General features: G+C 48.6%; 2 protein-coding genes across 7 annotated transcripts in view; one reads left to right on the top strand and one right to left on the bottom strand.

Annotated features, from left to right (window-relative positions):
* The window catches only part of LOC119176890 (uncharacterized), a 326,865-nt gene that overhangs the window by 167,115 nt on the left and 136,050 nt on the right, over positions 1–23,700 (top strand). For all 6 annotated transcript variants that reach the window (XM_037428242.2, XM_037428235.2, XM_075889209.1 and 3 more), the window contains exons 3-4: positions 17,266–17,520; positions 21,744–22,031. In XM_037428242.2, the coding sequence (XP_037284139.2) occupies positions 17,266–17,520; positions 21,744–22,031 (543 nt within the window). The remainder of the gene's footprint in view (positions 1–17,265; positions 17,521–21,743; positions 22,032–23,700) is intronic.
* Positions 7,992–15,430, bottom strand: LOC142803669 (uncharacterized). The gene is made up of 2 exons (XM_075889198.1): positions 15,013–15,430; positions 7,992–13,396 (listed from the first exon to the last, which is right to left on the bottom strand). Exons 1-2 carry the CDS (start codon positions 15,235–15,237, stop codon positions 13,166–13,168), a joined length of 456 nt encoding a protein of 151 aa, XP_075745313.1. The 5' UTR covers positions 15,238–15,430; the 3' UTR covers positions 7,992–13,165.

Below are 23,700 nucleotides of genomic sequence, written 5' to 3'. Positions count from 1 at the left end.
GTATCTAGATTGCGAAGTTGAGCTGCAGCTAACTTGCAGTCAAGCTCCGCGCTAGTGGTTTCAGTTTTACGCCCTTTCCTGCGCCGTATATCGAGATGGCGTTTGTAGGCACTAAACAACGTTTGCCTGTTGCGGTTAACCTAAATGTATACCGCGACAATAGAAAGAAACAATAACAAAGAAACGACTAGTATCACGAAAGATAACCAGCCGGTCAAAACACCCACATCACTATTTAAGCGAATGGCCCGCGCTCGTTAGCTGCAGCGCCTACACTGCAGCCGAACAAAATCTTGGTTGCGAGTCCCTGTGGCATTGTTCGTCGCTCACTTGCTTCAATCAGGAGCCTTTCTTTTTTTTTCCCCCGTTTTACGAGCTCTCTTTAACGCAAACGTTAGCGAAGAGCCGCGCCGTACTATCAGGCTGTTATAGGCTGTTAGCCACAGGAAGGGCACTTAGCTGAAAGGCGTTGCTAATGAACCCGTTACCCAACAGAGTGAGAATCTCTTGGAGCGTCCTTAAAAGGTACGTTTAAGCGCTCTCGTTTACCTTCTGTACTAGGAGAGCTTAGAAGCATGCGCGCGTTTGCATATGCGATTATGACAGCCTGATGTCTAAATGACACTGCTATCAACGCCAAGCAGCGGAAGTGTAAAGTTTGCTACTATAGTCTGCATTATATCTATAAGCCGCACAGAATTTCATAGTACTCGAAGGTAGGACATAACATTGCGCACCGTGGAGGACTGAGTACTCCTCTTTTATTGTGTAGGTATTCAATGGCTAGGTCTAGTGAAAAAAGTGTATGTATGTATGTATGTATGCAATGTATGCATGCATGTATATATGTATGTATGTATGTATGTATGTATGTATGTATGTATGTATGTATGTATGTATGTATGTATGTATGTATGTATGTATGTATGTATGTATGTATGTGTGTATGTATGTATGTATGTATGTATGTATGTATGTATGTATGTATGTATGTATGTATGTATGTATGTATGTATGTATGTATGTATGTATGTATGTATGTATGTATGTATGTATGTATGTATGTATGTATGTATGTATGTATGTGTGTGTGTTTATTACAGCATTAATTCTTCACTAGAAACATTCAGCGCAGAATTATTGGAGACAGAAAACAAAATGCGATGTCTATATTCGTTGCGCTCCCCGCGTGTCTCGCTGTTAAAAAATAACAATAAGAGCGTTTCATTCAACTCAAATAATAAAGGTATCTTCAAAACGTGCGCGTCACTTATCTCGAACACTCTGCCACGCGCATGTAATTAGTGCAGTGCTTAACTACGCATGTAACTGCGAAACATTTATTTCTGCCCGTACCGCGGCCATGCCACCTAATCGCCATCACATGCCCCTGTTTCTAATGTTACTGAAAGTCCAGGAACCCGACAGTAACGCCGTATGCCACGTCTGTGTGTGCGACTAACGGAACGCGCCGACAGCACGCATTGTGAGTTGAATCGTCAGTTACGTTTCGTTACATTTCGAACGTGCGCGAAATGACTGGAATTACTCGCACAAGATGAAAAATTTCATTTTTAGCGGGTTAAAGACGCGACAAAATAAAAAAAAACGAAAAAAAATGCGCGACTCCTAATGAAACTCGTCCCAAGGCGACGCGTTAGAGTCGTGGTAAAAGCGAAGGAGGTTTAATTTAAACATCCCTGGGTAAAACGCCTCACCAAGCGCTCGTTTTCTTTCGGCAACGCGAATGAAAATTCTTTCATAATCATACAAAGCTCTCATATGAATAAATTTTCTTCTCTTGCAAATCTCATAAGCTTTTTCTCTCCTTTCGTACCAGCGAGGCGATCGTGCTGAAAGCTATTCAGGGAAGGGGGGATCATTAAGGGGCGAGAAGCTACGTCCGTCCATCAGCGCGCGCCAAGACTTCGAATAACCTTTCATTTTAACATCAGAAACCTTTAGGAAGCTTGCAAACGGTGTCATCCGCTTGGGGCGCTAGCGGCGTACGCCGCCACCACTGTGGTCCACGGTGGCGGAGATGTTCTCTGGTGTGGTGCTTTATCGGTTCCATTGAAACGGTGAGCGGCGACGAGAGGTTGCATGATGTGCAGTGTGCATGATGCTGCCGTGTGTACGGATTGAATGCGGAGGAGTGCCTACGTGGAGACCACCTGGACGGACTCACTGGCGTTCCGACGCTGGCGCCATCTCGGGGACCCCGCCCACGTGCAACCCCTCCGTAATCTGTCCAACGCCCCTCTAACGATTACCGTAGGTGCAGCGTGGGACGTCGTGGCATCCCGCGGCTGCTGCTGTAACAATGCAGCTCGCGATGCTCAAAAAAAGGCTAAAATCCACCAATGACCACGAACTTCGTGTTTGATGATGCGCCGTTTTGGCTTATGACATCCTTTATCGAGCGCAGAGTGAATGGCGTCTAGCTGACTTTGAAAATCAAATGTTGATTCCGGGCTGCGTGACTTGCTCTACGATTTAGCTAAGACGTTTTCACCAGCCTCAACTACCGATCAATAGCGTTTTGTGACCCTCCTCTCAAAAAGTGTTGTGAGGCTCCTTCAGGGAGCCTCACAACACCATCTGTACGTGCAACTGTTTAGAAACTCGACATCACTCAGCACAGAGTTCAAACCTGAGTTAACGAGCCTCACTGACCGTTTTAGTGAAGGTGGGGTTTAATTTCATGGGGAACGTGCCGCTACTCTCGGCACATTTAATTTTCTTTTTTTCTCTTGAAGCATAGGATGGAAGCTCCAAGCACGTGCGCGCGATGAGGGTGGCACGTGTACTCTATTGTTATGCAAACAAGATTGCTATGCAAATGAGTCCGAAGTTCGTTGGTTGGTGGTTCCCCAGGGTCATGGCGCTTGCCCTCAAAATGTTGTCCTTTTTTGTGGTCATTCTCCGCTCGCTTGCCTGCCGTTGGCAGGTCCAATGAGGCCTTCATGCCAGGCGGTGCATGCTCCTCGTTCGTTATTTACAACAACAATTTAAAAAAAAATCTAATTTATTTTCCTCCATGCCAGTCTGCTCACCCGCCCCTTTCTACTTTCCTGCCAACAGAGTTCGCCGAATTCTTCACGCTACGCCCGCCGTGCGATTTCTGTACGAGGGAATGAGCTTTTCCTGGTTCGTCCGGTAACGCTTGGAATTCCATGAACACTTGACAAAAAGAGAAGGGGGAGGGCGAGAGAGGAATTTAGATTTTCATGTAGGAATCTCGTAAGCGTTCACGTCAGTGAAATGCATTTTTTCGCCTGTATAATAATGTTGCGCATGCCTGAGAAGAAAACGAAGATGGGTGAACATGCTGGCTGCCCCAAGCTGGAGGAAGAAGGAACACGACGACACTGCGATCGTCAACCTGTTGGCCGCTCCGGCGTTTCTCTTCGCGAACTTTATAGTCTCGTACAAAAGTGGTCGACGACACGCCGACGCAGATTGCCTTTCGCGCATGCCACTGAGCTCTACAGAGTGTGACGCCGGTGACCTCGGCCACCTCGTAGCTTCTGTGTCACCAAAGTTTCCCGACCTCAGTACTTTCAAAGATGAACAGCGAAAGGACACCAGGCTATCATCTCTCTGCACAGCTTCTACGGCATGCCATTTCTGTGTGCGCGACGGACTCCTGTATAAGAAGAACTTTTCCAGCACTGGCGAACGTTTCCTCCTGGTGGTGCCGGAAAGCCTTCGGACAGCGATTTTAAGTGCTATGCACGACTATCCTACGTCCGGACATTTAGGTTCTGCGCAGACGCTTTACCGTGCTAAGGAACGCTTTTATAGGCCGGGAATGCGACAGTCAGTCCCGACAGTATGTGGCCAGCTGCACGCTGTGTCAACGCCACAAGCGCTCATCTACTGCTCCGGCTGGTTTTCTACAGCCCTTGCCACCTCCAAGCACACCTTTCCAATTAGTGGGCATTGACATCGGGGGCCCTTTTCCAAAGTCGGCTAAGGGCAATCGCTGGATAATTGTATACGTCGATTACCTCACGCGTTACTGCGAGACGGCGGCCATACCAACCGCAACTGCCAGCGACGTTTCTGTGTTCCTGCTACAGCACGTTATTCTCCGACATGGCCCACCTCACGTTATCATCAGTGATCGCGGATGACAATTTGCAGCAGATATAGTAGAAGAGCTGCTTCGATTGAGTGAGTCCCGCCTTCGTCACTCTTCGCCATACCATCCGCACACAAATAGGCTCACGGAGCGCACCAACCGCACAATTGTAAACAGGATCTCTATGTATGTGGCATCCGACCACAAGAACTGGGATGACGTGCTACCATTTATAACGTACGCGTTCAACACCGCTAAGCACGAGACAACAGGCTATAGCCCCTTTTTCTTGATGTACGCACGACCGCCACGGCACACACTCGACACAGTTTTGCCATTCTCGGCGCACGAGAACCTCTCAGTCACCGAAATCCGCTGCCTTGCAGAAGAGGCGCGTCGTATTGCTCGTCTACGCACTTTGGCATCACAGAAAAAATCGAAGGCACGCTACGACGTCCGCCACCGGCCTGTAACTTACCATCCAGGTGACTTAGTGTGGCTTTGGACTCCGGTACGAACACGCGGGTTATACCAAAAGTTCTTGGCCACATATGGCGGACCGTTTGTTGTTCTCAACAAAATCACTGAAGTCAACTACACAATAGCTCGCCTCACCAGAAGTGGTAGAAGAGCCGCTAAAACCCAAGCAGTCCATGTCGCTCGACTGAAGTTGTACACACCAAGGTGAATCAATCACCTGCCCCGGCGAGCTTCGTCTGCGAGGGGAAGAATGTTGCGCATGCCTGGGAAGAAAACGAAGATGGGTGAACATGCTGGCTGCCCCAAGCTGGAGAAAGAAGGAAGACGACGACACTGCGATCGTCAGCCTGTTGGCCGCTCCGGCGTTTTTCTTCGCGACCAAAATAAACGGCCCCTTCAGCCGTATACGTCCTGGTCCTCCTTGTGCGTAACAATATTGTCACGTGCTTGTCAAAAAGAAAGACAATGACAGTTGTGCATGTGCCATGAAGTACTATGAAATGGATGAAAAAGAAGAACTCTCTTGCGCGTTCTATTAAAAGAACCTACCTGCTTCTGGTGTCTCAGTTTCTGCCGCAAGACCTCTGTTTCGACGTCGGGACACTGGTGGAGGTGCTGGAGCCTACACCCTGATGCAGGACAGTCTTACTCGGACCCGTTCACCTAGTCCAGAGACTCAGCCCCTCGTCACGACTCCAGTGCACCGATTCAGTCGGCGCCTACTAGGCCTAAGTCCAGAGTCCGCACCTGTTCCGCCTCTTTCCAGCATGGCAGCTCCTACGACATCCACGGTTATCCCGCCATCGCAGACCACTCTTCCCTCGCAGGTAACTCTTGAACATCCTCGCGTTCCTAAAGTTTTCCGTGGGGAAGAGTACGAGGATGTCGAAGACTGGCTCGAACAGTTCGAACGGGTCGCTGTATCCAACAACTGGAGCGAACAGCACAAACTTGGCCGTGCCTATTTCGCACTGGAAGATAGCGCTCGCACGTAGTATGAGAACCGCGAGGCTACATTCCAATCTTGGGAAGACTTCCGTCGAAAGCTCCTCGCTACATTTTTGAACTCGGACCGACGGGATCGCGCACAGCAAGTGATTGAGGCACGCGTGCAAAAACCTAATGAAACAGCCGCCATGTACGCAGAGGGTATGATCCGTCTGTTTCGACGAGCTGACCCTGACATGCCCGAGGCGAAGAAGGTGCGTCACCTGATGCAGGGTGTTAAGGAACAAGTGTTTGCGGGCCTCGTAAGAAATCCACCTACAACTGTAGATGAATTCGTAAGAGAGGCGACAGTCATCGAGCGCGCGCTGCAACAACGACGCCGACACTTTGACCGCCTGCAGAACCACACGGCAGTAAGTGCTGCAGCTCAGAACACTGCCGTATGCGAAAGTTCCCTGCGGCAAATGATTAGAGAAATACTGCGTGAGGAACTTCGGGCCCTCTGCGTTCCCCCTGCCCAACCGCCAGTCGCATCTGTTGCCGAAATCGTCCGCCAGGAGTTGAGGCAAGCCATTACACCACCCGCGCCAAATCCTGAGCCACATCCAGCGAGCTACGCTGATGTAGTCCGTCGTCCTCCACCGACATTTGTGGCGACGCCATTCCAGCCACAACCCACTGCCGTACCTTGGTGGCAACGAGATTCTACGAGACGACCACCAGTTCGCCGAACTGACTTGTGGCGCATGGCCGACCGTCGACCTATTTGCTACCGCTGCGGAGAACCCGGTCACATTGCCCGCTATTGCCGTCACGGCGATTCTGGGTTCGGGAACTTTTCTCGTCCCGCTTCTTCCCGCTCCGAAGACCGTCGTGCCCACGATGCCAATCAACTATCGCCTGCTCAAGCAACCCCACCGCGTCGCTGGCGCTCTCCATCACCTGCGCGTCACCGTGACTTCCCTCAGAGCTACGCGGACGTCACCAGAGGCCGTTCGCCTAGCCCGCGCCGGGGAAACTAACTGATGCGACCTCGGGGGGCAAGGTTGCCAATCGTCGACACACTGAAAAGTTCCCCCAATCATCGCAAAAAGGTATGACGACAACGACGATGAATACGACGACGAATAATAATGCTGAAGAAGTTGTACGTGCCGATCTGAGCGTTCTCATTGACGGACATCACGTTACAGCACTGGTCGACACTGGCGCCGACTTCTCAATCATGCGACAAGAGCTCGCCGACCGCCTCAGGAAGGTCAAGACACCGTGGACAGGGCCGCACATAAGGAGTGCTGGTGGTCAGCTGATGACACCCACGGGTAAATGCACCACTAGACTTCGCATCGGAGATTCTACCTTCGTGGCCACTTTCGTCCTGTTGCCAGACTGCTGTAAAGAGTTAATTTTGGGCATGGATTTTCTTCAAGATCATGGCGCTGTTATCAACATTCCTCAACGTATGGTGACGTTTTGCGCTCATCCTTATGCCGACAACAGCAGTGAAGAACCACGCGGCCGTTTGCGAATAGCCGACGATGTGACACTCCCACCGAGATCCTGCTGCCTTGTGTCGGTGTCCAGTGGGTATCCTTGCTATAAAGATGTGATAGCGGAGCACATAGTCACTCTTTTGCTCACGCAAGGCATTTCCATCGCGAGGGGCGTCCTGGCGCTTACTGGTGGACAGGCGGAATTGCTGCTCACAAACTTCAGCAACGAGCGCCGTCAAATCCAGAAGTGTACCGCAATTGCCTACTACGACGATGTAGACCAAGCCGGGGATTGTTTTACCTTGCAACCAGATGACGCGGCTGTCCCCGCCTCGACAACTTTGTCGGTGGACATCTGCTCTACGCTACCGCCCTCTGATAGGAAGCGCCTGCTTGAACTTATACACCAATTCGAAGACTGCTTTTCGCGTACGTCAAAGGTACAGCAAACACCATTGACCAAGCACCGCATCATTACTGAAGACAACACGCGACCAATTCGGCAAAACCCCTACCGTGTGTCTCCGAAAGAGCGCGAAGAGATTCAGAAGCAAGTACACAAGATGCTCGCGGATGACGTCATACAACCTTCGAAAAGTCCTTGGGCGTCCCCCGTGGTTTTGGTCAAGAAAAAAGACGGCAGCTTGCGCTTCTGTATTGATTATCGCAAGTTGAACCAAGTCACGAAGAAAGACGTCTATCCACTGCCCCGCATAGACGATTCACTCGATCGGCTGCGTCATGCGCGCTATTTCTCTTCAATGGACCTCCGAAGCGGCTACTGGCAGATAGAAGTCGACGAGAGAGATCGTGAAAAAACGGCCTTCGTGACGCCCGACGGCCTCTACGAATTTAAGGTGCTTCCTTTTGGGTTGTGCTCGGCGCCAGCCACTTTTCAACGTCTCATGGACACCGTACTATCAGGCCTGAAGTGGCAAACATGCTTGGTCTATCTCGACGATGTTATTGTATTCTCAGCAACATTCGAGGAACATCTCAGCCGTTTATTCACCGTCCTCCAAGCCATACGTTCGGCCGGCCTTACTTTAAAACCGGAAAAATGTCATTTTGGTTTTAACGAACTCAACTTCCTAGGCCACGTCGTCAGTCACGAGGGTGTTCGACCTGACCCGGCCAAAATAGACGCCGTAGCGCAATTTCCTGCACCATGCGACAAAAAGGCCGTGAGACGCTTTTTAGGGTTGTGTGCCTATTACCGGCGATTTTATTGAGGACTTTTCGTCTATTGCGGCGCCATTGACACGACTCACACGTGAGGACGTCCCCTTCTTTTGGGGTGAACAACAGCAAATGGCGTTCAATGAACTACGACAACGCCTGCAAACACCTCCAGTCCTCGCGCACTTCGACCAGGAAGCCCCTACAGCACTTCACACTGACGCCAGCAATGTAGGTCTGGGTGCCGTTCTGGTGCAGTGGCAAGACGGCTGTGAAAGAGTAATAGCCTACGCCAGCAGAACTCTCTCTCGCACGGAGGAGAACTACTCGACTACCGAGAAGGAGTGTCTCGCCGTGGTGTGGGCGGTCATCAAATTTCGTCCATATTTGTACGGCCGCTCCTTCAAGGTTGTTAGCGACCATCACTCCTTGTGCTGGCTCACCAACCTTAAAGATCCATCTGGCCGTTTGGCGCGCTGGAGCCTAAGGCTTCAAGAGTTCGACATGACCATCGTCTATAAATCTGGGAAGCGGCACACCGACGCCGACTGTCTCTCACGGTCCCACGGTTCCACGGTGGCACGGGCAGAGGCACATTATTTTATGTTCTTTTATCACTGCCTCAACATAACTTTTGTCTCTCACGGTCGCCAGTGGAGACTGTCGGTCGTGATGACGAAAACATCGACGCGGCATTCTTGGGAGTCGTCAACACGGCCACTATTGCACAGGAGCAGCGCAGTGATCCCGAGCTGTTACCACTCATTGAATATTTAGAAGGACGACGTAAGGACGTGCCGCGGTTATTTGCCAGAGGACTGCCATCTTTTTGCTTGAGAAATGATGTTCTCTATAAGAGAAACTTCTCACCAACCGGCAACCCGCACTTGCTCGTCGTGCCTGCCTCTCTTCGAAAGGAAATTATGGAAGCGTGCCATGATGAAGCAACTTCTGGTCATCTAGGCTACACCCGAACATTGTGCCGACTGCGATGCAAGTACTACTGGCCAAAGTTACCCGCTGATGTTAACCATCACGTGCGAACTTGCACCGACTGCCAAAGACGCAAAGCACCTCCCAGCAAGCCAGCCGGTCTCTTACATCCAGTCCTAGCACCAGCGAAGCCGTTCACTCTGATTGGAATGGATTTCCTGGGCCCCTTTCCAACTTCCACAACAGGTAACAGATGGATAATCGTGGCCACCGATTACCTCTCCCGTTATGCGGAGACTAAAGCTATGCAGCGCGGCACAGCAGCAGAGGCCGCTCAGTTCTTCATCGAAAACATCGTCCTTCGGCATGGCGCTCCGACAGCAGTGATCACAGACAGAGGACCTGCCTTCACCGCAGAACTTTTGGAGTCAGTTCTCAGAATCAGCGGTACAGCTCACCGGAAAACAACGGCTTACCATCCGCAGACAAACGGACTGACAGAGCGCCTCAATAGGACCCTCACAGACATGATCAGCATGTACGTTGACACAGAGCATAAAAACTGGGATCAGATATTGCCGTACGTGACCTTTGCCTATAATACCGCTCGACAAGAAACCACTGGAATGACGCCGTTCAGTCTGATCTATGGTCGCGAAGTCACGACAACGTTGGACGCCATGTTGCCGCATGAGTGTGACGACATCCATGTGGACGCCGAAGAGTTCACTCAGCGCGCCGAGGAAGCCAGACAGCTCGCGCGTGTGCGCATCTGTCATCAACAGCATCAAGATGCACAACGGTACGACCCCCGACACAAGTTCATAAGCTACACACCAGGCGACAAGGTCTGAGTCTGGATTCCGATACGTCGACGTGGACTGTCGGAAAAACTGCTAAGACGATACTTTGGCCCATACAGCGTCACGCGACGCTTGAACGACGTGAACTATGAAGTTGTTCCTGACACTGATTGTAGTTCTAAGCGTCAAAATCATTTACCCGAAGTCGTACACGTCGTGCGTATGAAACCGTATTTATCCAGTTGACGCGACCACTTCATACGCCTGGTAGAGCGCCTAGGTTGCGCATCGGGACGATGCCTCTTTCGGAGGGAGGCAAATGTCACGTGCTTGTCAAAAAGAAAGACAATGACAGTTGTGCATGTGCCATGAAGTACTATGAAATGGATGAAAAAGAAGAACTCTCTTGCGCGTTCTATTAAAAGAACCTACCTGCTTCTGGTGTCTCAGTTTCTGCCGCAAGACCTCTGTTTCGACGTCGGGACAATATACTTAGAGCTGAGCCGGTAACCTAATCGGTAATGGTAGCATATGAAATACAGTACACCTAGTATTCCGGCTGCTCGAAATAGAGTAAAACTTGCTCAAAGTGGCACTAGGCTGGCTCACAGCGCAGCTGCTGGGCACGATTAATCTTCTCTTGTTAATCATCTGTTGAGAATGTTCTGAAGGTACCGGAAGGTACCGTTTCCGGTACCGACCGCTTGATGCGTTCCACTTCTTGATGATGATACTTCTTTATCTTCGACACATGGTGGACCTCGACCACAACACATTTACTGTAAGAAAATAGTAAATAAAAGGACGGGTACTACGAAAACCTTGTTCTCAGTCGACACATGCATAAATTTCATTTGATTTATTTGTTTTTTAATGGGCTATTCATTTATTTGTCTATTACTAATAAAAGATCAATATATTTTGTACATTTGAGTTATATAATAGATTCATTATAAAATTTGTAATGTTTTTCATTATACAACCTCCTTTATTTGAAATTCCACACAATATTTATAAGACCACTCAAGTCTTGGCCAGTCCCTTACAGTGGGTATGAGCCACAAATGAAGGTGCATGTTTTAGAGAGAACTACATGGCGTATAGTGTCCATTGTTGCCTTTTTTGAGACGCTGTTAAGTCCGCGAAATTCGTCCGTACGTTTATGTGCACGTGTGTTTTTGTGACGACTTGGTCGCTTGCTACAGTTGTTGATTAAAACAAAAAAAGCGCTTCCATTACAAAAATAGGCAGTTGGTGGTATGCGCGCGTGGTGTCCTGTTCGTTTTTTTTTTCTTTTTTTGCTGTTGTTTACCTGTCCTCGCCTATTTTTTTATTTTTGTTCTGTTTATTTTTTGTATGTTTTTCGTACAGTTGGGACCTCACTAAAAATCACGAAGCATTACTACTGTTTTTTTTTTAGGGTGTAGCAAAAACGACATTTTCACAAGCTTGTGTTTTCGTTTAACGCTCATCTAGAATATCAGGTAAAAAATAAACATTAACACCATATGATCCGTACGACTCTTGACTATTTCCTTGAGTTGGCGGGTTCCAGTCGTCCCAGAAGCACTATCATCCTAATCATAATCTCGGATGTTCTTCTCTTTTGATTTTATTATACTTTGCCGTATCATTGCATGCTGCGCCGGGCTCTTGCTGTGAAGGAGCTTTAAATTTAAAGTTTAGAAGGTTGCTACGCTTATTTAAAGCAATCGGCACGCAGCGTGAAAAATGGGACGACAGAATCGCGACGTCCAAGCTCCACAGTTCCAGGGCAACACTTGACACGACATCCTCATGACGCTCGAATATCATGTACCCTCTGAAAAGGAAAGGATTGCCCGTTGACATATTCAATGAGTCGCGACTTTTATGTGATTCTCTTAGGATAACTCTCCAAGGATAGTGGACAAAAAAGAGTATTATGGTCTGCAAAAAAAAATGAAAGCTTGTTTTAGAAGAGAACTATACTACTTTGACTGCTTGCCGGAACTCACCAAAAAGGGCAAGAGGTTTCTTTTTTTTTACAGTGTATTCAAGATGTGCCCTATTGTATTTCGATTATTGTGGCCTGTAGATGTGTGCCACTGGTATACATCCAATGTGATGGATTCCGATACGATTGCTACATTACCGAAACGTGTTACGTTTGGGGGAGACCACAGTTGTTTTTGGTATGTTTTGGCTTATGTGCGTTACTGCATAGTCAGGCAAGCGAAAAAATTTTGTACCGACTGAAGGAAGCGTGGATATTACGAATGCACCCATGTTTGAACACCTGATTTCGTTAGATGCCCCCGGCGTCTCAGCACCTCTTCGCACTAGGAAAACCTACAGGTACGCGGTGTCACTGGCAATAAAACGGAGTACATCTTGACATTGGAGGCGGACGCTCCACGACTCATTTCGTGTAGCAGTAGGGGTAGTAGTAGTGATGAATTGAGGAGAGGCTGGGCGTTTATTTCTTGCAACCCTCATAGAAATGAGCTATGTAGGAAGCCATGGTCATCTTCTAGAGAAATCAATACCCAAAAACCCAGATCAGTACCCATATCGAAATGCATGTCTAAAAGTCACTTGATGGCTGTCAGCGTCGACAAGTGACAACCGAACCCAGTTGCTCCTGCATTGGAGGAGGGCTATCAGACCCCTTACGGTGCGGTTTGAGTAGGCAGACTTTCGTTTCCTCTCGCTCTTTCCCTCCACCCATTTGACGGCACGTCATACGACCTGGCGTTGCAAAAACAATTATCCCGTTTGCAGCAATGAGAGATCGCTTGGACAGGAAATGACGCTAGAGCCAACTTTGCGGCTTCGTTAAGACAGCAACTTGACTTCAAGGCAGTTGGCAGACATCAAAGCAGTTGATGCCTTCAAGACAAGTCTACTGTCCTAAACGTTCGCTTCTTTCCGGTTCAAGGAAATCTGACCGCAGGCCCCCCCTGAACTTCTAGCTCATCTCGCTTGCAGTATTTATAGAGTGGAATCTACGTTTTTTTCTCGACGACCGTCTTTTATTACTGCATTCAACGATCGTAGTCAAGCACCACTCCGCGTTCCAAGTGGAAGGTAGGGCATGCCTTCACGCTTTGGCGGGAGTCGGTCAGTCTTTCTGATGGAAATGCCTTCGCACTTTTTTTTTTTTACCGGGGCCACATGGTGGTCGGCACGGTGCAAGATCCAAGTCCCAGGTCTGGCCGTTTGTCAAGCGGGATGAAACGGGCGGGACGCGATGGAGGGGCCTAGTCGTCGGAAGACCTCTGAGGCTGCTTGCGCCTCGCCTTGCCCTTGTGCGATCGATGCTTCTGGCGCTTGAAGAACGGCTTGCGACCGAGGCGACGGTGGATCCTGGCGACGAAGTTGTTGGCCCGGTTGCTGACCGACTTTGCGAGCGACCTGCGACCGCTTTTCTTCTGCCGCTGTCTGCCGAAGATGGGCCTCCGACGGCTCACCAGGCGCTCCTCGACACGCACCTGTGGGGCGATCGAGGATGACCGTCATACCAGATACTAAAAGTTGTTCGTTACCTGCGTTGGCGTAGCCTGGGGGGTTCCATCTGGATGGCTATGTAATTTTGCATGCGCTCACGCACAGAGGCACGCACGCATCCACATAAAAGTTGGTATGAACGACCCAGAAAAATTTCTGGCCGCGCCTCTGTTTTCACGCCCTTAGACAAATTAAGCGACCCTTTCACTCCTCCCCCTCTAATCAGACGCAGTCATGAGTTACTCCTAAATCAGGTTCAAGTTTGTGTCCACAAATTATTCGACGATTCGAATACAGAGGGAAATAACAAGCATGCAGGATCGTGTTAGTTCATATACGAAGCACTATAGGGCAAAATTCAGGGAATTAGGCATGCACATGTACACTGCCGTCCTTTGTGAAAGGGAACACGTGAGCGCGTGCGGCAGCTGCCTGCAGGACCATCATCAACCGACAGCAAGAGAAAAGACGTTGGCATTTGGCGTCATCTATTGGCAAACAAAACGAGTTATGGTGGCTGGACAGGCGCTGCAAGATACTATAGGCAGCCGTTGGAGAGAGCAGGTCACGTGACTGCGTGTTCCCTTTCATAAAGAACGACAGTGTACTGCACGCGTTTAGTTTTTCGAACGGTACGACTGCTGGGTCAAGGCTGTTGTATCGTAATTAGAAAGAACGCCACTATACCTTCTCCATACCTCGTGGTGTGCTGGATCAGCGAGTAAAACGTAATGTACCTCATAAAGCAGAGGAGGCACAAATGTTGCCATCGTACGCCGCTATACTTTGTTCTCACACATCAGCTGCAATTCTAAGGAGGCTAGTGAGGCTTTTTTTAGTATATATGCGTTGGTATACAAAGGAACAGGGGGTAAGGTGGTAAAGAGGCCAGCTGGCGGTAAGGAATTTCACCACCCGCCACGTGATATGATTTTTTGTTTCCGGTCTGAATAATAAAGGACGATTCTTAGTGTCTCAAAAAAGAAACCTCGCTAAGGCACGTTGCCGGGCTAGTTGGTTGAGATTCATCACTTTCACTGGTATAGCGCACCACGACAAGGACACACACAAAGAAGAGATGTGTGTGTGTGCATCTCTCCTTTGTGTGTCTCCTTGTCGTGGTGCGCTATACCAGTGAAAATGATGAAATAAACCTCGTTATTCGTGCACTTGACACGTTCTGCATCGCTCCGCGAGTTGTTTTCATTTTTTTGGTGTTTTGCATGCAGCGCGTTTGACGAGCAGGATCGTGCTCGGCTCGCACGAACGTTTAAAACGCTGACATCCAATTACAAGGCACGTGGATTCGTACATGTTGCTGACCGAACTTCCTGTATAGGTTCCATAACATTGCCAGTGATGTTACAGTCGAATTAACCTCCTGTAGTTCTGAACGACAATGGCATGGCTACAAATGGTAACCGCCGTTGGCCCAGCGCATCTAATACAAGAGTGACACATGCGCGCACACACCGAGTCTCTGACGCGCATGCCACTGACGGCTGACGTGACATCACCAACGAGCTCAGCGCGCAACCTCAGGAACTACGAAAAAAAATCGCTGCGTATTAACGTAAAACTGCGTCGGACAAGAACTCGCCTGGTGCTTTGGCGGCAGCTGGAAGGGCAGCATAGCCTGCGGCGGCCGGTCCGGGTGCAGGCGGCGCATGACGACATCCTGCGACTTGCGCGAAAGGAAGACCACGGCGAAGAGCGTGACCACTATGACCGAGATGACGGCGATCAGCATGAACGTCATCACTCCGAACATGGCGACGCGCAGACCCCGGCTGGGACCCGCGCGGCCCACCGCCGCGGCCGCCATAGCCGGCAGCGGCAGACCCCCCGGCGTCGGGTGGCCGGGGAACGGGCCCCGCAGCTCGGGCCCTTTGACTGGATGCTCCAGGCTGGCGTCAGGGCCGTCGTCGTCTCTCGACACGACGGGCGAACAAGGGGACGGACCGAGCGCGTTGCTGGGGCCGCTCGTGTCTCGCGCTTCGCAGCTGCCATAACGCCTTCTTCTTCGAACCCCAAGATGTACCGATCCCGTGCGGCCGAAAAACGGGAATACTGCTACGAAAGAATGCAATGGAAAGCTTTATTTCAAAGAAATTCTCCCTGCGAAGGTGGAGCACTCAGTCCAGGACCCCTGTGGAATTTGCCATCTCTAGGGCTCTGTCGATCAGCATGAGCTGTTTTGATGAGGCTTCGAGCTGGACTGTGGATATATGTGAAGCTGAGAGTTGCAGTCATTTTTTTTTTTTGTTTCCAGACGAGCGCATCTTTAGTCGACATCGAAGACCCGGAGTAAATAACTCTGATTTAATGTCTACCAGGAAAATAAGATTAGAAAACCATAGGACAGCAAGCTACAACAATAGGCTTGTAAAAGTAAACTGGTGGGGCCAGTAACACGACTGTGGCCTATACCGAATTTTTAGATGAAGGTTAGAAGAAAAAATTCTTAGACAATTTATAAGAGAGCCTGAGGACATCTCAGTTAAATGTGAATATACTATTGAGGTAATATTCGCACTAGCACTGGTACGAAGAGTAGGTTTCGTGCCTGTTCGGAATGAAGTTCGTTCTCTAAATAATTGGCCTCACTTTTATGCAGCTGAGGCAGTCCTCATGTATAACTCTCACGTCATAAATTTCGGGGTTTTTTTTCTTCTCGTGTTGATGTACAGCCTAGATTTTAGTTGCGCATACCCTCGTAATGACTGCCCGTGAATTCATCCATTTATTCCATCGTATATCGGAAGGAGGTGCTGGTCGTGATGATAAGGAGCTGTAAAATAAGATAGGTTCCTAGCGATATGCTAAGCTTTTCCGAAAGCAACACATCATAAGATGCAGGTACCGGTCGCATGATTATAAAACCTACATGCGAGATAGCTGAAGGATTAAAAATGCCGAGTTTGGCGCCGTTCTTTTTACGTTATCTTCAGGAGTTTTGCCACAAAGGCTAACAAACACAGCTCATTCTCTGCACTATAGTTGTCAGACACTTAAGGTTTTATTTTATGTTTTCGGCGACATTGCATAATAACCCCTGCTGAGCTCTTTCTGAATAGAAGTCTCTGCAGGCATGAAGTCATTCACTCCCAAAGAAATTGCAAGAGAGAACGCATGTGCACGAATAAGACTCACACCTGTGTCCGAGAGAGAGTAGCGGTTTTTGCTCGATGACAACCGTGGGTTTCACCCAATGAGAACTACGTTCGAGCTGTGTTTCGACCGAGCGGGATACTAGCTGTCTCGTGTATGCCATAGATTATGCTCTAATTACGCCCTAAATTTTGGTGTTTTGTGCTGTGAAGATGATGTCACAAGGTGATGTCATGTGGTATCGAGGACGTGTTGCTTTTGGTACGCCTAGAAAAAGGCACACTTGTTCTGATTTGAGCGTCACGTGACATTTGACCAACTTCTGTTACTTCGTCCTATTGTTTGCGTCACTCCTGTTTACGCCGCTGCCAACATCGTCTCGCGAAGTATCGTCCGGTCTCGCCAAATCTACCAAATCGCCCCGCCGCGGTGGTCTAGTGGCTAAGGTACTCGGCTGCTGACCCGCTGGTCGCGGGATCGAATCCCGGCGGCTGCATTTCCGATGGAGGCGGAAATGTTGTAGGCCCGTGTGCTCAGATTTGGGCGCACGTTAAAGAACCCCAGGTGGTCGAAATCTCCGGAGTCTTTCACTGCGGCGTCTCTTATAATCATATGGTGGTTTTGGGACGTTATATCCCACATATTAATCAATCATCAAATCAAATTTCCCAAATCCCTTCGACTCATGAAACATGTAAAGCCTTCCCGAAACTGAAGTGACGCCTTCCGTCGACGCACGCAGGTTCCTGGCGAGAGCAGCGGTCCGGTTCGGCGGACGCGTCGTCCCGGTCTCTGCATCGGCGTCACGTCGGCGCCTCAGTGTCTGGCGGCGGTGCTCCGTCTCCGAACGATGTGCCGCTACCCACGCTGGCCACAGCGGCCACAGACGGAGCCACCATCGACCGCGTCTTTGCCGCGGAAACACTGTCGCGCAACGCCAGCAGGCCGCTGGCCAACGTGGATGCATCGTCCACTGCCAACAAGTCCTCGCACCAAGGTGCGTATTAAGCGTTTGTTCGTTTTAAGTGAAGGCACATATAAAGCGAAATTGTACGACAACAATATAGCCGCAGAGGTGGGTCTTGAGGGCGGTCTATTGCATTCACATCAAGGTGTGTACTAAGCGAACTTATGCATTAAGCGAACGTACTTGTAAAGCTTCTGAAAACCTCCTGTAAGCACGCGGTAAATAGCATTGGGGAGATTGTGTCCCCCTGCCTTACACCCTTCTTGATTGGTATTCTGTTGCTTTCTTTATGAAGCACTATGGTGGCAGTTGATCCCCTGTAGATTTCTTCCAGAATGTTTATATATACTTCATCTATGCCCTGATTCTGCAGTGTCTGCATGACGGCTGATATTTCTACTGAATCAAACGCCTTCTCGTAATCTATGAAGGCTATGTATAGTGGTTGGTTATATTCTGAGCATTTCTCTATTACCTGATTGATAGTATGAATGTGGCCAATTATTGAGTAGCCTGTTCTAAATCCTGCTTGTTCCTTTGGTTGATTGAATTCTTATGTTTTCTTTACTCTGTTAGCAATTACCTTTGTAAATAGCTTGTATACTACAGATAGCAAGCTGATCGGCCTGTAATTCTTCAAGTCCTTGTCATCTCCTTTCTTATGAATTAAGATGATGTTAGCGTTCTTCCAAGACTCTGGTGCCCTTCCCGTCAGGAGACACCTCGTAAACAAGGTGGCTAGTTTTTCTAACACAATCTGTCCTTCATCTTTCAGCAGGTCTGATGTTACCTGATCCTCACCAGCAGCTTTGCCTCTTTGCATGCTCTCCAAAGCTTTTCTGACTTCTTCTATCATTACTGGTGTGGTGTCATCTGGGTTGCTGCTAGTTCTTATAGTATTAAAGTCGTGGTTGTCCCGGCTGCTGTACAGATCTCTGTAAAACTCCTCCGCTATTTTAACTATCCTATCCATATTGGTAGTTATTTTGCCTTCTTTGTCCCTTAGTGCATACATCCGATTTTTGCCTATTCCAAGTTTCCTCTTCACCGCTTTGGCACTTCCTCCGTTTTTGAGAGCGTGTTCAATTTTCTCCATGTTATACCTTCTTACATCGGATACCTTGCGCCTAATAATCAACTTCGAAAGCTCTGCCAGTTCTATTTTGTCTGTTGTACTTGAGACTTTCATGATATGACGCTTCTTAATTAGGTTCTTCGTTTTCTGGGAAAGCTTGCCAGTGTCCTGTCTAACTACCCTGTCTCCAACTTCCACTGCACACTCCGTAATGATACTCGTCAGATTATCATTCATTGTATCTACGCTAAGGTTGGTTTCCTCACTAAGAGCCTCACTCCTCACTAAGAGGAGGTTTTCAGAAGCCTAGAATGGGAACAGTTAGGAATAAGAGTTAATGGAGAATACCATAGTAACTTGCGCTTCGCCGATGACATTGCATTGCTGAGTAACTCAGGGGACGAATTGCAACTCATGATTACGGAGTTAGACAAGGAGAGCAGAAAGGTGGGTCTTAAAATTAATCTGCAGAAAACGAAAGTAATGTACATCAACCTCGGAAAGAAGCAGCGCTTCGAGATAGGTAATAGTGCACTTGAAGTTGTAAAAGACTATGTCTACTTAGGGCAGGTAATAACCGCAGAGCCTAACCACGAGATTGAAGTAACTAGAAGAATAAGAATGGGGTAGAGCACATTCGGCAAGCACTCTCAAATTATGACAGGTAGATTGCCACTATCCCTCAAGAGGAAGGTATATAACAGCTGTATCTTGCCGGTACTTAGCGACGGAGCAGAAACCTGGAGACTTACAAAGAGGGTTCAGCTTAAATTGAGGACGACGCAGCGAGCAATGGAAAGAAAAATGGTAGGTGTAACCTTAAGAGACAAGAAGAGAGCAGAGTGGATTAAGGAACAAACGGGGGTTAAGGATATCATAGTTGAAATAAAGAAGAGGAAATGGACATGGGCCGGGCATGTAGCGCGCAGACAGGATAACCGCTGGTCATTAAGGGTAACTAACTGGATTCCCGGAGAAGGGAAGCGGGTTAGGGGGAGACAGAAGGTTAGGTGGGCAGATGAGATTAAGAAGTTTGCGGGTATAAATTGGCAGCAGCAAGCACAGGACCGGGTTAACTGGCGGAACATGGGAGAGGCCTTTGTCCTGCAGTGGACGTAGTCAGGCTGATGATGATGATGACTTGCAAAGCGTGATCAGGTCAACAGAAGAAGCGGCGGGGCTGGGTCCTGAGCGGGAACGGAGTTATGGTTATGGTGCTCAACTGCTCACTTGATGGTCGCGGGTTTGACTCCCGGCTGCGACGGCTGCATTTCGGCAGAGATGAAATGCTAGAGGACCGTGTACAGATTTAGGCACACGTTAAAGAAACCAATGTGGTTGAAGTTTTCGGAGCCTACCACTACGGCGTCTCTCATAATCATATCGATTGCTACCAATAATTGTTATTTATTTGAAATTGAGAATGTACTAGCTACATCGTGTCCGGTTTTTCGCTGTGTGATCGTCAAGCTTCAGTATATAGGGTCGGAAGTTTTCAACTGAAAGAAAACTCGCCAAGGAAAATGCAAACACTAGACTTGATAGCAGGACATTTGCCATATAGGTAATGTAGCGTTGAATGGTATCTCGGGTACGATTTTGTAATGATGCCGTGATCTGATATTACGGCATTGGTATTTCATCATTTGCACTGGGGTGAATACGCGTCACGATTATACTTATGCAGGATGTGCTATGGCAACTTCATCGTTTAGAGAAGGAGCCGTTTAGCGTCACCTGCGCTGTCGTCTTGTCGTACTTGTAATCTCTGTCGGTGCCATTTCTTCCCAAGATCGGTCGCTTACAATAGTCCCAAGCGAATCCTCCTCCCAGGAGTGGCATCGAAAGACACGTTCGGGCTGTCATCTCAAAGGGCCCCGGGGGTGTCGAACAGTTTGTCTGAGGAAAAAAAGTACACTCCGCACGATGCCACTCGCATAGCGATCTGAGCCCTGGAACGTTTTCTTTTTTTTTCTTTTTGTTTTTTGCTTTTATTCGTCTTAGCTGTTCTCTCTCTCTCTCTCTATATATATATATATATATATATATATATATATATATATATATATATATATATATATATATATATATATATATATATATATATATATATATATATATACTGAAGAATTTATTCCAATGAGCCAAACGTATACTTGAGCAGAGAGGAGACGCAACTTAGCGGTTGTCTTAGTTTTATTTCCAACGGTTTCGACCGGTGGACCGGTCTTCGTCAGGGTTTGTGAATAAGTGCGTAATCATAACTGCGGCATCATTTTTCCCACGTTGTAAAGAGAGCCTGTAGTAGCAGCACTACAGCAGTGCGCTCGTGGTCCGTCACGCGGCTTCTTTTCACGTTTCGCGGGCTTTCTTTATACAACGTGGGAAAAAAATAACAGCGCGAGACGTATCGTACAGGAAACAATTTAGTCGGAGGTTTCTGAAAGTGGCCTACGTCTCAGTGTTCATATTGTGAGTTTCCAGCTCACAATTTTAAAAATAGGTAATCAAGATTTCTTAGTCATGGGGAGAGGGGGAGGGAGAGAGAAGGAGGAGGAGGAGGAATAAATGAGGAAGGACAGGGAGAGAAGGAATGTAGAAAAGGTACGGAGGTTAACTAGACTATGCGCCCAGTTTGCTACCCTACACATGGGGAGGGGAAGAGGGGAGTAAAAAGAGAGAGAAGGATAGACACAGGGAGAAATAAAAATAGCCTGAGTACCTATACAGGCTAGTGCGAGTAAATTGCGTTTGGTTCAATTCGCCTCCTAAGTGCCTTTCACTTTCAAATTCTTGGCTCAAGTTATGTGGGAACGCCCTGTATATACGTCGGGTTGTTCGGGTACGAAGCTGCCGAAATCCGTCAGTTATAACGAGTCGCCCCGCCACGGTGGTCTAGTGGCTAAGGTACTCGGCTGCTGACCCGCAGGTTTCGGGATCAAATCCCGGCTGCGGCGGCTGCGTTTCCGATGGAGGCGGAAATGTTGTAGGCCCGTGTACTCAGATTTGGGTGCACGTTAAAGAACCCGAGGTGGTCGAAATTTCCGGAGCCCTCCACTACGGCGTCTTTCATAAACATATGGTGGTTTTGGGACGTTAAACCCCACGAATCAATCAATCAGTTATAACGAGTCGTTTAAATAAAAGGGACTTCGTCGGGCTTGCAACGTGTGTGCAGGTGACCGGGTGGGCCAGCCGACCGACCGCAGGTCGTCGGGTCGAGACGACCCGCTGGCGACGGCCGTGGGTTCGTCGCACCGTTCGGCGCCCTCTCACGGCTCGGACGAAATCGTCGGCGCCCACCAGACCGGAGTGGGCGACGTGGAGGCCCAGTGCGCCGCCGAGCGCGAGCACGAGCACGCCGAGGGCCACCACGGCGTGACGGTGGCCAGCATCCGGTGGAACTTCGTCAGCGTGCCCTTCGTCTTCACGGTGTTCATCATACTGGCCGGCTTCACCAAGATCGGTGTGTGCTTTTTGTACGGTCGAGATCACTGATAAGTGTGTTGCGTCTGCACGCTCTCGGGGTAAGCTGAAGGTCTGTGCAACGGATGGGAAAGTGGAGTTAACACGCTTCATATACCGTAAATGCTAAAGCCTAGCTTAAATGGCTCGTGCGTAAAAAAAAAAATAATCTTGCATTCACAACACGAATGACATTGAAAGTGACGTGTGGTGCGTTGTGCCCGGGATTCCCGAGTGAGAATTAAAGTTAAAGGTCAATTGAAATTCAGGGTTTGATGAAAGCTCGCCTGGTCGGCGATGCTCCTAGTCAAAGGTGAAATGAATGCGTCGACAAAACATGAAAATAACTTCAGAGAGATAGACGCTTCGGCTCCCGTACGGAGGCCTTGTACATTAAACAAGACCCCAGCACGGGAAACGAACCGTTTTTCATTTTAAAGTTCTTATGTTTTGTCGGAGTGTGCCTCTCACGTTTGATTATAAAGCTAAACGTGAACGAATTGTCACGTACTTTTGTAGTTGTTGATGACGTATAATGTAAAAGGAGATGTTGGCTCACATACAAGGCGACGGCTAACCTTTAGCTTTTTAGTATGAGCATTCAACACGAGAAATAGACATAGAAACATGCGTACATAATATAATAATAATAATAATAATAACTAACAGGCTAGGATGCCAAGAAACGTATAGGTTATGTTATTCGAAGTAATTGTAATGTAAATGTCAAGAATAAAATGAGGACGAAAAGATAGCTTTTCACTGGCAGGAACCGAACCTGCGACCTTCTTTTCTTCCACTTTTTTTTTCATTTACGTAACAGTTACTTCTAATAAGCATCATTGTTCTCATTAATCTGGCGTGTAACGCTATTGTTAACAGTGTTGCTATTGGACGAATAATCACTGTTGCGTGTGCACGCTCAGCTTCGCTTTCACTACAGGAATCGCAAACCTTTTTTTTTTTCAAGCATGTAATATATGCCAGTTCGTCAAGAACTGCATAAAAATGTCCGTTGTTAATAATATTTCAGCAACCAACTTCCCTTTTAATACCTGCCACTTCTGAACCAGAAGTCATGGGTTCGATCTCGGCTATACGGTCGTAGCACTAAAGCGAGAGCACGGTGCGACATATGCACCCCGCTACGCCCTTTCAGTGGTGTGCAAAAATTATTTAAAGTGCCCATTTCTTGAGTTGAGTTGAATAACCTTTATTGGGCCAACGGTTGTACCCGGGGCCAGGCTGCCAGAGATCCACCGTTCGAGAAACATCTTTCGAGGTCCTCGGCGATGGCCCTGGCCTGCTGGACGGCCCATTCCTGGTCTTCGGGATCCGCGCTGAACAGGGCGGCTTAATCGCTCTGCAAGGCGCGCCCGCTTCATGTGTCCCTCAGATTCGGACGTGCTGCGTCATTTTGGCCGGCCCAACGCTTAGCTACTTGGTCAGTTTTTAAGTTCGCCTATAACTTAAGTTCGTCTATAATTAGAGAAAGAAAGGTCTGTCTATGTTTCTGTGCGCGAAACGCTAACCACATGCATGTGCTAAAAGGCGTCAACGCGTGGCGTGTCGACTCGGCATCGCGTCGCCTTCGATATAACAAGAGGGCGCGCATAGGCAGGGCTCGCCGCCGGTTGACGTGTTCTAACGCGTATGTTTGGTTGGCGCTC

This window comes from Rhipicephalus microplus, chromosome 3, assembly GCF_043290135.1.
Source record: "Rhipicephalus microplus isolate Deutch F79 chromosome 3, USDA_Rmic, whole genome shotgun sequence".
NCBI classification, from domain to species: domain Eukaryota; kingdom Metazoa; phylum Arthropoda; class Arachnida; order Ixodida; family Ixodidae; genus Rhipicephalus; species Rhipicephalus microplus.
This window is presented reverse-complemented; position numbering and strand designations above follow the sequence as displayed.